Source organism: Phyllobates terribilis, unplaced genomic scaffold, assembly GCF_046119375.1.
Source record: "Phyllobates terribilis strain yellow unplaced genomic scaffold, ASM4611937v1 Scaffold_8__6_contigs__length_399053987, whole genome shotgun sequence".
Lineage (NCBI taxonomy): Eukaryota > Metazoa > Chordata > Amphibia > Anura > Dendrobatidae > Phyllobates > Phyllobates terribilis.
The window spans coordinates 367,906,326-367,921,055 of NW_027362768.1; the positions used below are offsets into that span (position 1 = coordinate 367,906,326).

General features: G+C 47.1%; 1 protein-coding gene across 3 annotated transcripts in view; it reads right to left on the minus strand.

Annotated features, from left to right (window-relative positions):
* Positions 1-4,829, minus strand: part of CELSR3 (cadherin EGF LAG seven-pass G-type receptor 3) — a 137,519-nt gene extending 132,690 nt beyond the window's left edge. For all 3 annotated transcript variants that reach the window (XM_073644901.1, XM_073644900.1, XM_073644902.1), the window contains exon 1: positions 316-4,829. In XM_073644901.1, the coding sequence (XP_073501002.1) occupies positions 316-4,636 (4,321 nt within the window). In that variant the 5' untranslated portion in view covers positions 4,637-4,829. The remainder of the gene's footprint in view (positions 1-315) is intronic.
* Between the last annotated feature and the right edge of the window lie 9,901 nt (positions 4,830-14,730).

A 14,730-nucleotide genomic window follows, 5' to 3' on the forward strand; every position in this document is an offset into this window, starting at 1 on the left:
AATTAAAAAGTCCTCAAAAGGACTGACAGCTCCAAGTGGAGGTGAACCAGGGTAACCGGCTGGAGTTGTGCAGCGTGCAAGAAAATATTATTACGTCAATTGGTGTCCTTTAAAGTTGAACTTGATGGACCTTTTTAGGTCTTTTTTTCAACCTATGTAAGTATGCATGCGGGTAAGTTTGGGAAATCAAGAGCCACAGAAGATACCTACTGGTGAGGACCACCCATGACCCTGAGAACTTACAAGTGATCATTTCACAGAAATCCTAAAAGGAACAATTAGGCAAAAATATAATTGATAAGCATATTCATTTACCTGATACCGTGACCAACATGGACGCCATCAAGGGACGGTTGTTGTCCAGTTTCCGGCTGAGTTTTAATTCCCCACTGGAGTGATTGACTATCAACAGATTGAGTTCATTCCCACGTTCAAAGGTGTAGAAGAGTCTGTCAGACACATCGGGGTCATAAGCCGGTATTTTCCCAATGACACCAGAAGGAAATGTGTTGGAGTCGTTAGAGATATAATTATTGAAGAGAATCTGGAAGTTCTTCAAGACCGGAGTATTGTCATTTTGATCGATCAGCTTAATATGCACCGTGGCTCTGCTAACCAGGGGGGCCGACGTGGCCTGAACCACAATGATATATTCAGGTTTTGTCTCATAGTCTAAATCTATGAGGGCAGTGAGTTCTCCAGAAAAGAAATCCATTTGGAAAATTTCGGGAATGTTACCTTCTACAATTTGATACATAATCTGGGCATTTGGACCTTCATCAGGATCCTGAGCTTTTATTCTGCCAACGACCGAGCCAACAATGCTGTTTTCCTTCACGAAGACCTCAAATTCATCCGCTGGGAAGACCGGGGCATTGTCATTGACGTCCTGAACTGCGACTTGAATGCGGACAGGACTTCTTTGTGGTGGGATACCCCTGTCCACAGCATAGGCTGTCAATTCGTAGAAAGGAACAGTTTCGCGGTCCAACTTCCGTACGGTACGGATGATACCTGAGGTTGGTTCAATAGTGAAATCTCCATCTCCATCTTCCCCATTTTGGAAAGTATATTGCACCCGTCCATTAGAATGAGAATCCCGGTCGGTGGCGGAGATCTGAAGGACACTGGTGAAGGGCGGTGCGTCCTCTGAGACTATCCCATGATATTGTGTATTTAGAAACTGAGGGGCATTATCATTGACATCATTAACCATTATTTCAACATAAGTGGTGTCGGATTTTTGGGGAATTCCATTGTCTTTTGCCAAAACGGCAAGGCTGTAAGTCATCTGATCCTCATAGTCCAGGGGGGCATTGAGTGTGATGGCTCCACTGTCTGCATTAATACGAAATTGAGGGATACTGTCTTCCAGAAAATAGCTGATCCTGGCATTTTCACCCACGTCATCATCAGTAGCGCTTATTATCACCACGGTGCTTCCAATGGGCCGATCCTCGTTGATATCTACAGTGTAGTGCGCGGTCTGAAAGACCGGTCGGTGAGTGTTTGCATCGGTGATGTTTATATGGACGTAACAGTTATCGTGCAGGATACGGTCGGACGCCGTCACCGTCAGAACATAACGTCTTTCCTGTTTGTAGTCAAGGGGCAATGACAAAGTGATTAACCCTGCTCCACCTTGAGTAGTGATGGCAAAGCGGTTGCGGGTGTTCCCACCGGTAATCTGATATGAGATGATGCTGTTTACATCGCGGTCTATGGCAGTGACACTAAGGACACTCGTGCCCACACCTGCATCTTCATTCAGACGAATAAAATAATCCCTTTGGGTAAATTCAGGCCGATTGTCATTCACATCCAGGATTGTGATGGTGACACTGGCGGACGCAGAAAGTGGAGGGTTACCGTGATCGCGGGCCTCGACCCCAAACATGTAGCGTTCTTCAGTCTCTCTATCCAGCGGCCCACTCACGGTGATCCAACCAGTGGCGCTGTTAATTACAAATGGGGTTTTGGAGGAGACCCCAAGTAACTTGTATTCCATACGGGCATTTTCACCATAGTCAGCATCAACAGCTTGGATGTGAATCACGGAGTGACCCAAGGGGACATTTTCTAGCACATTTACTTGAAAGGGGGTACTAACAAATATAGGGGCATGGTCATTAATGTCTATTACTTGCACGCTTATCATGCCAGTGTTGTTGGAAAGGGGAGGCCGGCCGGAGTCCTGGGCACGGACTCTCAAACTATATTCCCTCTCGGTTTCAAAGTCTAGGGGGGTGATGACCTGTATGGCACCATTTAAGCTGTCGATGGAAAATTGCCCCCTGCTGTTGCCGCTAATAAGATTATAGTGGACCACAGCATTATTATCCTTATCAAGATCAGTGGCAGTAACCCTTAAAATCTCAGTGTGAGGCTTGACATCTTCTCTGATCTGTACGATGTAACGTTTCTCGCTAAATTGGGGGACATTATCATTTTCGTCTAATACAGTAATCTCAACCTTCACAGTAGACGACCTGGGACCTGGGTCTTTACCTTGATCACTGGCTTCCACAATTAAGGAGTATTTTTCCCTTCTTTCCCGGTCTACCTGCCCGCTGGTGGTGATTAAACCGGACCTGGCATCTATTTCGAACACAGAATGGGCAGCCTGTTCGTTGACAAACCGATACTTAATATTGGCGTTGGCTTGGGAGTCAATATCGGTGGCTCTGAGTTGCAATATGGGGTACCCCTCCTCTACGTTCTCCCTAATGCTCTCCCTGTACTCCATCTGTTCAAACGATGGACTATAGTCATTTTTATCCATGACGGTAACGGCCACCATAGTGGTCGCTGACAAGCGCGGACTCCCTTGGTCTATGGCTGTGACTCTAAAATAATGGAGATCCATGTTTTCCCTGTCTAGGATCTCAGTGGTGGAGATTAAACCTGTCACTGAATCTATACTGAAGAGCTCTAAAGATTTGCTATTCATCAAGGCGTCCATCGTGTACACCACCCGGCCAGATTCCCCGATATCCGGGTCTTGTGCTGTCATGGTTATCACAGGGGTCCCCGGGGGCTGATTTTCGGCCACCTGAACCTGATAATTATATTGGGGGAAGTGAGGATGCCGGTTGGCTGCCCTGCGTGCTCTTATTAATGGAAGGGATGCCCTTTCTCTTCTCCTCCCACTGATCCCCTGCTTGACATCATGCGGATGTGATATATGAGGGAGGTGGAATGGATTCGGCTGCATTTCTTTGCTTACGGATAATTGCCGTTGACTGTACAGGTCAATATTTGCAAGCTTCCCCAGGCCAGATAGTGGGAAAGTAGTTTTTAAGCAACCTTTGGTGGTGTTAAATGGGAAATAAACGGAGCAGGGTTCTTTTGGGGACAGGAGAGCTGGGGGTTGTGTAGGAGCAGCGGCAGGCGCCCTGGGAGCTGTCTGATCCGCTGGTGCTGAAATATCCTCTCTCCACGTGGTGTCCCCGGGCTGCTCGCTCCAGCAATCCCGCAGATCCCGGAGGAGATCGCAGGACTGGTTACCTGCAAATCCAAGACCACCATTGGGTAATCCACCGATACAAAGCACTGATGAACCTGCAGCCTCGGGATGATGAGTGTAGTATTCCAGAGCATAACAGTCCCATTTTATATTAGAGGATTTGTGCAAAAGCAGATGGGGATGTCTCCGTTGACAGCGCTGGATGACCTGGTGGGCATGCTGGTTTAAAAATTGCACAAGCACAGGGGTGTCTTCCAAAACAGCAAGAATCTGACAATCCCCGGGAGATCCGTGCCCCTCCTGGACAATTGTATAGTAATACAGACCACACCGATCCCCGAGGTGCTGACCGCTTCCATCGCTTTTAACCATTACATCCACATTCAAGTCTTGATGGTGCCCACCTCCTGCACCCCCCCAAAAGTTTCTACAAAAGCAACGTACGGGGAAGACAAGTGAACAGTTCCGGTTGGAAAGGCAACTACTGTTAATTTTCAGAGCCCTGACGTACCTGTCACTCCACCTGAGCACAACGTGTCGTAGTGAGCTCTTCTTACACATTGTCCTATTGCTGATCAGTAGTATCGGCTGGCAGTGGCGAACGACAACGTCTTTGCTGTGATTTTTTTTAAGGCAATGATGGGGTCCAAGCAGACAATCCATAGGTAGCACGTGAGATTTTGTAATCCGATGCCAGGGAGGGGGGTCCCCTTTGGTCCTTATAATGATACAGGCTGGAGGCACGAGGCTGGAATTTGGCAGATAACAGAGAGTGCCAGCTGCATGGATGGGTTTCCTGCATCCTATAGGAATGCACCTGCATGCGCTGCGCTGACGTGACCCCCAAGTTCTATGAATGCACCCAGATAACTGTCCAGGGATCCTCCAGCCCAGACCGGCCGGGTGCCAGGGTGAGCTGCCATTACCTCTGGCATGGGGGGCTGCCACCGTGCACTGAGCCCCCCGGAGCTCCCCCAGCAGCAGCCGCAGCCTGGCAGTGCAAGCCCCCTGCTCCACAATGCACAGGACCGGAGCAGGGCAGAGGCTCCCGGGGCTCCCCCAGCCTCCTGCATGCTTCTCCAGGCTGCAAGTGAACAAAGGGCTGGAGAGGAGGAGAAGCAGCTGGAAGAGATGCACAGGCAGGCTTGTTCCCGGCAGCAGAGCGGCCATAGTCTCCCTCCTTGTCCTCCTCACTGGGCAGCAGCGCTCCCCGCCCCCGGTCCTCCTGTCTGTCTCCTTGCCTTGGCAGCTACCATCTACTCGGTGCTTCCCAGACTCTCCGGGCGCAGCATCTCCTCACCCTCCCTTCATTCAACACCAACATGGCTCCCGGCAACCCTAATGGTCCGCTCCACCCCAGCTCTCTACCCTCCCCCCCTTTACTACAGTACGGAGTTGGTAGATCCCGATGCGCAGGCGCACAAGAGGCGGCTGAGTCAGTCACGATTAATGCAGACGCCATGTTTACTATTGGCAGCTAGGGGAGCTCTCCAGGGTACTGAATAGCTCATGTCAGCAACTCGCGTTATATTCCCATTGGCGTATATAGTGTATCGTTATATGAGGTCTATAGAAACGAATCCTGACAGGAACAAACTATAGCCTTGTTGCCCACAGTGACCAATCAGAGTCTACATTTCATTTTCCGATGGCAGGTTGGCACATGAAAGCTGAACTCTGATTGGTTGCTTTAGGCATATGTAACATCATGTGACCTCCACCCCGTGCTTGTTGCTAGGTTACAGAGCAAACTAGATGCAGAAATTCTGCAAAGTGTTTGTAAACTACGGATAACGCTGCAGATTCTATTAGGATACGGTCACACATGGCGCATTCGTTTGCATAAATCCTGGCACCTGCTGCAGAAATGTCTCAATCGCATTTACGGATATTTATTTACTTTCTGCGCCATGTGAATAGATCCCCACGTGTTCCCCTGTGCAGGATTTGATGTGTCAATAATCTGCAAATCATGAAAAAATGGAAATGAAATTTTCAAAACATCTGGATTTATTCAGTCTGGAGTATGAGCCTCGTGCAGAAATCCCGGCACCTTCAGCCTCGGCTGCCATCACTGAGGTTATTAATGGTCGTCTGAGGAAGGTTCTGCTCCTGAATGTACAAATCATCAGTAGGAGCAACATGCGGCCTGGTGTTGTTGTGTTGAAAAATGGCCGCACCACTGATCCCACCACCATATCAATGTAATGCCGAGCTGCTAGTGATCAGGAATGAAGACTAGAGGGGTCCGGCTACCGCACATTAGGCCGCCCCACACATAATCCCAGGAGAATGACGAGTGACCTCATCATGGCGTGGCCCACATGGCCTCCAGATGGAGACCGGAGTCTTGCTTTTGTCTAATTGACACAATGATAGCTGGAGATTGGTCTGGAGACCACGTGGTGAATGCCTTGAAGAGGGAACGTCGCACCGATTCTACACCCTGGATTTTGGTGTGGGGTGGCATAATGTACAGTAGCCAGGCCCCTCTCATTTTCATTCCTGATACATTCACTTGGTCATGAATCCAGTGCTGCGGCCATTTCTCCAGTGTTCCAGGAGCTACACTGCTCAAAAAAATAAAGGGAACACTTAAACAACAGAATATAACTCCAAGTAAATCAAACGTCTGTGAAATCAAAGTGTCCACTTAGGAAGCAACACTGATTGACAATCAATTTCACATGCTGTTGTGCAAATGGAATAGACAATAGATGGAAATTATTGGCAATTATCAAGACACCCTCAATAAAGGAGTGATTCTGCAGGTGGGGACCACAGACCACACCTCAGTACCAATGCTTTCTGGCTGATGTTTTGGTCACTTTTGAATGTTGGTTGTGCTTTCACACTCGTGGTAGCATGAGATGGACTCTGCAACCCACAGAAGTTGCTCAGGTAGTGCAGCTCATCCAGGATGGCACATCAATGCGAGCTGTGGCAAGAAGGTTTGCTGTGTCTATCAGCGTAGTGTCCAGAGGCTGGAGGCGCTACCAGGATACAGGCCAGTACACCAGGAGACGTGGAGGAGGCCGTAGGAGGGCAACAACCCAGCAGCTGGACCGCTACCTCCGCCTTTGTGCAAGGAGGAACAGGAGGAGCACTGCCAGAGTCCTGCAAAATGACCTCCAGCAGGCCACAAATGTGCATGTGTCTGCACAAACGGTTAGAAACCGACTCCATGAGGGTGGTATGAGGGCCCGACGTCCACAGATGGGGGTTGTGCTCACAGCCCAAAACCATGCAGGACGCTTGGCATTTGCCACAGAACACCAGGATTGGCAAAGTCGCCACTGGCGCCCTGTTCTCTTCACAGATGAAAGCAGGTTCACACTGAGCACATGTGACAGACGTGACAGAGTCTGGAGACGCCGTGGAGAGCGATCTGCTGCCTGCAACATCCTTCAGCATGACCGGTTTGGCAGTGGGTTAGTAATGGTGTGGATTGGCATTTCTTTAGAGGGCCTCACAGCCCTCCATGTGCTCGCCAGAGATAGCCTGACTGCCATTAGGTACCGAGATGAGATCCTTAGACCCCTTGTGAGACCATATGCTGGTGCGGTTGGCCCTGGGTTCCTCCTAATGCAGGACAATGCCAGACCTCATGTGGCTGGAGTGTGTCAGCAGTTCCTGCAAGATGAAGGCATTGAAGCTATGGACTGGCCCGCCCGTTCCCCAGACCTGAATCCGATTGAGCACATCTGGGACATCATGTCTCGCTCCATCCACCAACGTCACGTTGCACCACAGACTGTCCAGGAGTTGGCGGATGCTTTAGTCCAGGTCTGGGAGGAGATCCCACAGGAGACCATCCGCAACCTCATCAGGAGCATGCCCAGGCGTTGTAGGGAGGTCATACAGGCACGTGGAGGCCACACACAATACTCAGCCTCATCAGGAGCATGCCCAGGCGTTGTAGGGAGGTCATACAGGCACGTGGAGGCCACACACAATACTCAGCCTCATCAGGAGCATGCCCAGGCGTTGTAGGGAGGTCATACAGGCACGTGGAGGCCACACACAATACTGAGCCTCATTTTGACTTGTTTTAAGGACATTACATCAAAGTTGGATCAACCTGTAGTGTGTTTTCCTTTAATTTTGGGGGTGACTCCAAATCCAGGTCTCCATTGGTTGATACATTTCTTTTCCATTGATGATTTTTGTGTCATTTTGTTGTGAGCACATTCAACTTTGTACAGAACAAAGTATTCAATGAGAATATTTCATTCATTCAGATGTAGAATGTGTTATTTGAGTGTTCCCTTTATTTTTCTGAGCAGTGTAGTTTTCTACACAACATCCTCAGGTCGCATGCTGCTGGTGCTACTGTGAGCAGCCTAGGTGGCCCAGACATGCGCCCATGGCTGCAGCATCTCCAGACTTGTCTCCATTGAGCACATCGGGGATGTCATTGGTCAGTGATTACACAGGAGCTGCTGGCTGCGGATCTTGCTGATTTGCCCAAATGCATTCAGCGGCAGAACCTTCCTCAGACGACCATTAATAACCTCAGCGATAGCAGCCGAGGCTAGAAGTGCCGGGATTTCTGCATGAGGCTCAGACTTCGTAGTGAATAAATCTAGATGTTTTGAAAATTTTGATTCCTTTTTGTCATCATTTGCAGATCAGTAACATGGCTCTATCCGGTGATTTCCAGAATTCAATGACTTTTCCCTCTTACGGTGCTTTCACACTGCGTTCTGGCACCATCGGGGCTTATGTCCGAACCCCTTGCAAAATGTTTATAATTTTTGGGGGTGTACGCCTACTGGAGACAGACACCCAGACTCCCGAAAATGAAGCACATGTTCACCCTGTCGGCGCATACGCTCGAATCCCGTTTTGCGGGAGGGAGTCAGGGGAGAATTTCGGACGCAAGACCTGACAGAGCCACTGAACAGGTGCCTGAACGATGAACACAGTGTGTGAGCACCCTTAGTGTTGCAGTTTCAATGTTCAGGAGTCCATATATATAATATATATTATATCTGTCTCATTTCTTTTTCACATCTACGTAACTATCCATCTCATATGTATGTATCTTTATATATAACATCTCACCTGCCTCCTATCTAACCATCTAGGATCTATTTCTCCATCATTAGTCAGTGATGTTTCCAGTAAGTGGCTGGTGGATCATATCCCAGATGATGGCATCCTGCGTGCTGTACAGAGGAGCCCATATAGCAATGTGATTTATGTGCTATAATGGCTGATTACTCAGTGCAGTGACACATTGTTTCATTATACATAACACCCATTTACAATGCTCCGGTGACTTAACCCTTGCATGATCCAGGACTACAAGTCCCAGCATACCCTGCAGCAGCCCAGCTGTGCTGACTTCTATATCCTATCATTGTGGCTTTAATCCTTCAAGGCTGTCACCTTAATATTAACAAATCCTTATACGCTCAGGATTAGGCCATAACACCCCCTGCCATCACACATTCTCAGGAGGATATTTCTTCTCGGTTTCCTTGTGATTAATGGCATTGAAAAAGAAAAAAAAAAAATCCTAGACAGCATCTTGCCAGTCACAATGATGGCTGCCAATGGTATTACCCAGTATTCCCCCCTCTCTTCTCCAGGAATGGTACAGACTCAGCCTCATCTGCTTATAGGAAGCGTCTGAATCCATTAGTGAGAGTTCCCAGCTCATTGTCCCCAATCTGACAATGTGGAGGAGCCGCCCTCTACTCCGCACATCAATGTGTTCATTGAGCCAAGATCCCTCATTGTCTGCCGCGCTCCCTCTGCCCATCCAGCCGCTGCTATTGGCTCGGAGTACAAGCCCATGCATTATAGCAGACAGATCTGCCAGCATCTTCAATCTTATGCGAGCGGACGACATATGCAAGACAGGCGATAAAAGGGACGGCCATGGATCCTTTATGTAATATGGTCATGCACGTTTATGGCCATTGTTATTATGGAGGCTCCATTTCTGCCGTAATTGCGGCTACTTATCATTTGTCACTATTCTGATATTAGCCAGACTCGTCGAAAGTGGAAGTTTCAGGCCAAGTACAAAGTTTGTATCAGTTTCCAGGAAAGCTGGGTGACAACCGATACGACTGCCATGTTTTTCTACATTCTGTTTATATGCATTGATAGATGTTTAACTTGTGAATATCACAGAAAAAGGAATATGGGAAAGTTGGGAGAAATTTCCTGTTATTTTGGGAGCCACCCCACTTTTCCATAAGCAAATATTTATTCATTCTATTATATAAAACTGTGGAAACAATTGTATGGATTTATAGAAAATCCCCTCTTGGTTATGAAGCGGTGTGTGCCTAGCTGAAACAAACATTAAAGTCCTGAGTTACATCCTGCATTATACTCCAGAGCTGCACTCACTGTGTACATACATTACATTACTGATCCTGTACTGATCCTGAGTTACATCCTGTATTATACCCCAGAGCTGCACTCAATATTCTGCTGGTACAGTCACTGTGTACATACAGTCATGGCCAAAAGTTTTGAGAATGACACCAAAATGATATTTTCACATGATCTGCTGGCCTCTGGTTTTTATTAGTGTTTGTCTGATGTTTATATCACATACAGAAATATAATTGCAATCATATTATGAGTACCAATAGGTTATATTGACAGTTAGAATGAGTTAATGCAGCAAGTCAATATTTGCAGTGTTGCCCCTTCTTCAAGACCTCTGTAATTCTCCCTGGCATGCTCTCAATCAACTTTTGGACCAAATCCTGACTGATAGCAGTCCATTCTTGCATAATCAATGCTTGCATTTTGCCAGAATTTGTTGTTTTTTGTTTGTCCACCCGTCTCTTGATGATTGACCACAAGTTCTCAATGGGATTAAGATCTGGGGAGTTTCCAGGCCATGGACCCAAAATCTCTGTTTTGTTCCATGAGCCATTTAGTTATCACCTTTGCTTTATGGCAAGGTGCTCCATCATGCTGGAAAAGGCATTGTTGGGCGCCAAACTGCTCTTGGACGGTTGGGAGAAGTTGCTCTTGGAGGACATTCTGGTACCATTCTTTATTCATGGCTGTGTTTTTAGGCAAGACTGTGAGTGAGCCGATTCCCTTGGCTGAGAAGCAACCCCACACTTGAATGGTTTCAGGATGCTTTACAGTTGGCATGAGACAAGACTGGTCGGTCCCTGATGTTTTTTCTGGAGAGAAGTGGCTTTTTTGCTGCCCTCCTTGAAACCAGCCCTTGCTCAAAGAGTCTCCGCCTCACAGTGCGTGCAGAAGCACTCACACCAGCCTGCTGCCATTCCTGAGCAAGCTCGGCACTGCTGGTAGTCCGATCCCGCAGCTGAAACAGTTTTAAGATACGGTCCTGGCGCTTGCTGGTCTTTCTTGGGCGCCCTGGAGCCTTTTTGACAACAATGGAGGCTCTCTCCTTGAAGTTCTTGATGATGCGATAGATTGTTGACTGAGGTGCAATCGTTGTAGCTGCGATACTCTTCCCTGTTAGGCCATTTTTGTGCAGTGCAATGATGGCTGCACGTGTTTCTTTAGAGATAACCATGGTTAACTGAAGAGAAACAATGATACCAAGAACCAGCCTCCTTTTAAAGTGTCCAGTGATGTCATTCTTACTTAATCATGACTGATTGATCGCCAGCCCTGTCCTCATCAACACCCACACCTGTGTTAATGGATCAATCACTAAAACGATGTTAGCTGCTCCTTTTAAGGCAGGACTGCAATGATGTTGAAATGTGTTTTGGGGGTTAAAGTTCATTTTCTGGGCAAATATGGACTTTGCAAGTACAGTAATTGCTGTTAAGCTGATCACTCTGACATTCAGGAGTATATGCAAATTGCCATTACAAAAAATGAAGCAGTAAACTTTGGAAAAATTATTATTTGTCTCATTCTCAATACTTTTGGCCATCACTGTACATTACATTACTGATCCTGAGTTACATCCTGTATTATACTCCGGAGCTGCACTCACTATTCTGCTGGAGCAGTCACTGTGTACATACATTACATTACTGATCCGGAGTTACATCCTGTATTATACTCCAGAGCTGCACTCACTATTCTGCTGGTGCAGTCACTTTGTACATACATTACATTACTGATCCTGAGTTACATCCTGTATTATACTCCAGAGCTGCACTCACTATTCTGCTGGTGCAGACACTGTATACATACATACATAAAGTCCCCGTCTCACATAGCGAGATCGCTGCTGTGTCACGGTTTTGGTGACGCAACAGCGACCTCACCAGCGATGTCGCTATGTGTGACACTTTGCAGCGATCAGGCCCCTGCTGTGAGGTCGCTGATCGCTGCAGAATGTCCTGGACCATTTTTTGGTCTTTGCCCTCCCGCTGGTCAGCACACATCGCTGTGTGTGACCAACGGGAGCAGCGATCAGGCTGGTAACCATGATACACATCGGGTTACTAGGGGCACACGCGCACCTAGAAACTCGCTGTTTATCATGGTTACGAGCCTGCTAAAGTGAGCGGTAACCTCCCGCTCACCGTAGCAGAGTGGTAACCATGATAAACAGCGGGTTACTAGGTGCGCGTGTGCCCCTAGTAACCCGATGTTTACCATGGTTACCAGCCTGCTCCTGCTTCAGCAGGCTGGTAACCAGGAGCAGGACATCGCGGAAAGATTCTTTCCACGATGTCGCTGCTCCCCTGATCGTTGGTGAGCCTGCCTGTTTGACAGCTCACCAGCGACCACATAGCGACGCCGCAACGATCCCTGACAGGTCGTATCGTTGTCGGGATCGCTGCAGCGTCGCTAAGTGTGACGGGGCCTTTACTGATCCGGAGTTACATCCTGTATTATACTCCAGAGCTGCACTCACTATTCTGCTGGTGCAGTCACTGTGTACATACAGTGCCTACAAGTAGTATTCAACCCCCTGCAGATTTAGCTGGTTGACACATGCGGAATTAACTTGGCATTGTGACATTTGTACTGTAGATCAGCCTGGAAGTGGGAAATGCACTGCAGCAAATTATTATTTTTTTTTTTAAAACGTAAAAAGTTAATTCAGAGTGTCATTTATTATTCAACCCCTCAAACCACAAGAATTCTGTTTGGTCCCCCTAAAGTATTAAGAAGTAGGTCAGGCACCAAGAATAATGAGCTTCACATGTGTGGATTAAAGATCTCTTTTGCCAGCCTTTTCTGACTATTTAAGACCCTCCCCAAACTTGTGAACAGCACTCAGACATGGTCAACATGGGAAAGACAAAGGAGCATTCCAAGGCCATCAGAGACAAGATCGTGGAGGGTCACAAGGCTGGCAAGGGGTACAAAACCCTTTCCAAGGAGTTGGGCCTGCCTGTCTCCACTGTTGGGAGCATCATCCGTAAGTGGAAGGCTTATGGAACTACTGTTAGCCTTGCACGGCCAGGACAGCCTTTGAAAGTGTCCTCCCGTGCCGAGGCCAGGCTTGTCCGAAGAGTCAAGGCTAACCCAAGGACAACAAGGAAGGAGCTCCGGGAAGATCTCATGGCAGTGGGGACATTGATTTCAGTCAATACCATAAGTAAGGTACTCCACCGCAATGGTCTCCGTTCCAGACGAGCCCGTAAGGTACCTTTACTTTCAAAGCGTCATGTCAAGGCTCGTCTACAGTTTGCTCATGATCACTTGGAGGACTCTGAGACAGACTGGTTCAAGGTTCTATGGTGTGATGAGACCAAGATCGAGATCTTTGGTGCCAACCACACACGTGACGTTTGGAGACTGGATGGCACTGCATACGACCCCAAGAATATCATCCCTACAGTCAAGCATGGTGGTGGCAGCATCATGCTGTGGGGCTGTTTCTCTGCCAAGGGGCCTGGCCATCTGGTCCGCATCCATGGGAAGATGGATAGCACGGCCTACCTGGAGATTTTGGCCAAGAACATCCGCTCCTCCATCAAGGATCTTAAGATGGGTCGTAATTTCATCTTCCAACAAGACAACGACCCAAAGCACACAGCCAAGAAAACCAAGGCCTGGTTCAATAGGGAAAAAGTCAAGGTGTTGGAGTGGCCTAGTCAGTCTCCTGACCTTAACCCAATTGAAAACTTGTGGAAGGAGCTCAAGAATAAAGTCCACATGAGACACCCAAAGAACCTAGATAACTTGGAGAAGATCTGCATGGAGGAGTGGGCCAAGATAACTCCACAGACCTGTGCCGGCCTGATCAGGTCTTATAAAAGACGATTATTAGCTGTAATTGCAAACAAGGGTTATTCCACAAAATATTAAACATAGGGGTTGTATAATAATTGACCCACACTTTTATGTTTAAAATTTTATAAAATTCAACTGAGCAACATAACTTTTTGGTTTGTAAGATTTATGCTTCTGTTCATAAAACCTACTCTCGTTTGCAGTTTGAAGGCTCTAACTTATTTGCATCTTATCAAACCAGCTAAATCTGCAGGGGGTTGAATACTACTTGTAGGCACTGTACATTACATTACTGATCCTGAGTTACCTCCTGTATTATACTCCAGAGCTGCACTCACTATTCTGCTGGAGCAGTCACTGTGTACATACATTACATTACTGATCCTGAGTTACCTCCTGTATTATACTCCAGAGCTGCACTCACTATTCCGCTGGTGCAGTCACTGTGTACATACATTACTGATCCTGAGTTACCTCCTGTATTATACTCCAGAGCTGCACTCACTATTCTGCTAGTGCAGTCATTGTGTACATACATTACATTACTGATCCTGAGTTACCTCCTGTATTATACTCCAGAGCTGCACTCACTATTCCGCTGGTGCAGTCACTGTGTACATACATTACATTACTGATCCCGAGTTACCTCCTGTATTAATACTCCAGAGCTGTATTCTTCAGATAAGGGGTAAATAAAATAATTCCTATAATGCAGTGAACCAACAGTTTGTGGGGGTTTTCTTAATTAGATCACCCTGTAAATGCAAAGTCTACATAAAGGGACACCGTAAAACCATATTTGATATTTTTAGCAGCCAAATGTTTCTGTAAATAATAGTTTTTCTCATCGGCACCACAGAAAAGCTGAATGTTCTCACTCCATAAAATGCTTTACTCCAACAAGGCTGTCTAAACTGAGGCTTAGCTAAAATGATAAAAAGGGTCGGTCCACCTTTTATCCCTTTTTTTCCTTATATGCTTGTATTTTTGGCTAAAAAAATATTTTTTTTTGCAATTGGATTTCCTTAAAAATCTGTGTTGCACTGTCTATTGCTGGCTGAAGAAGGGGTTAACTGAGAATCTAACAGTGAGCTCATTCTGAG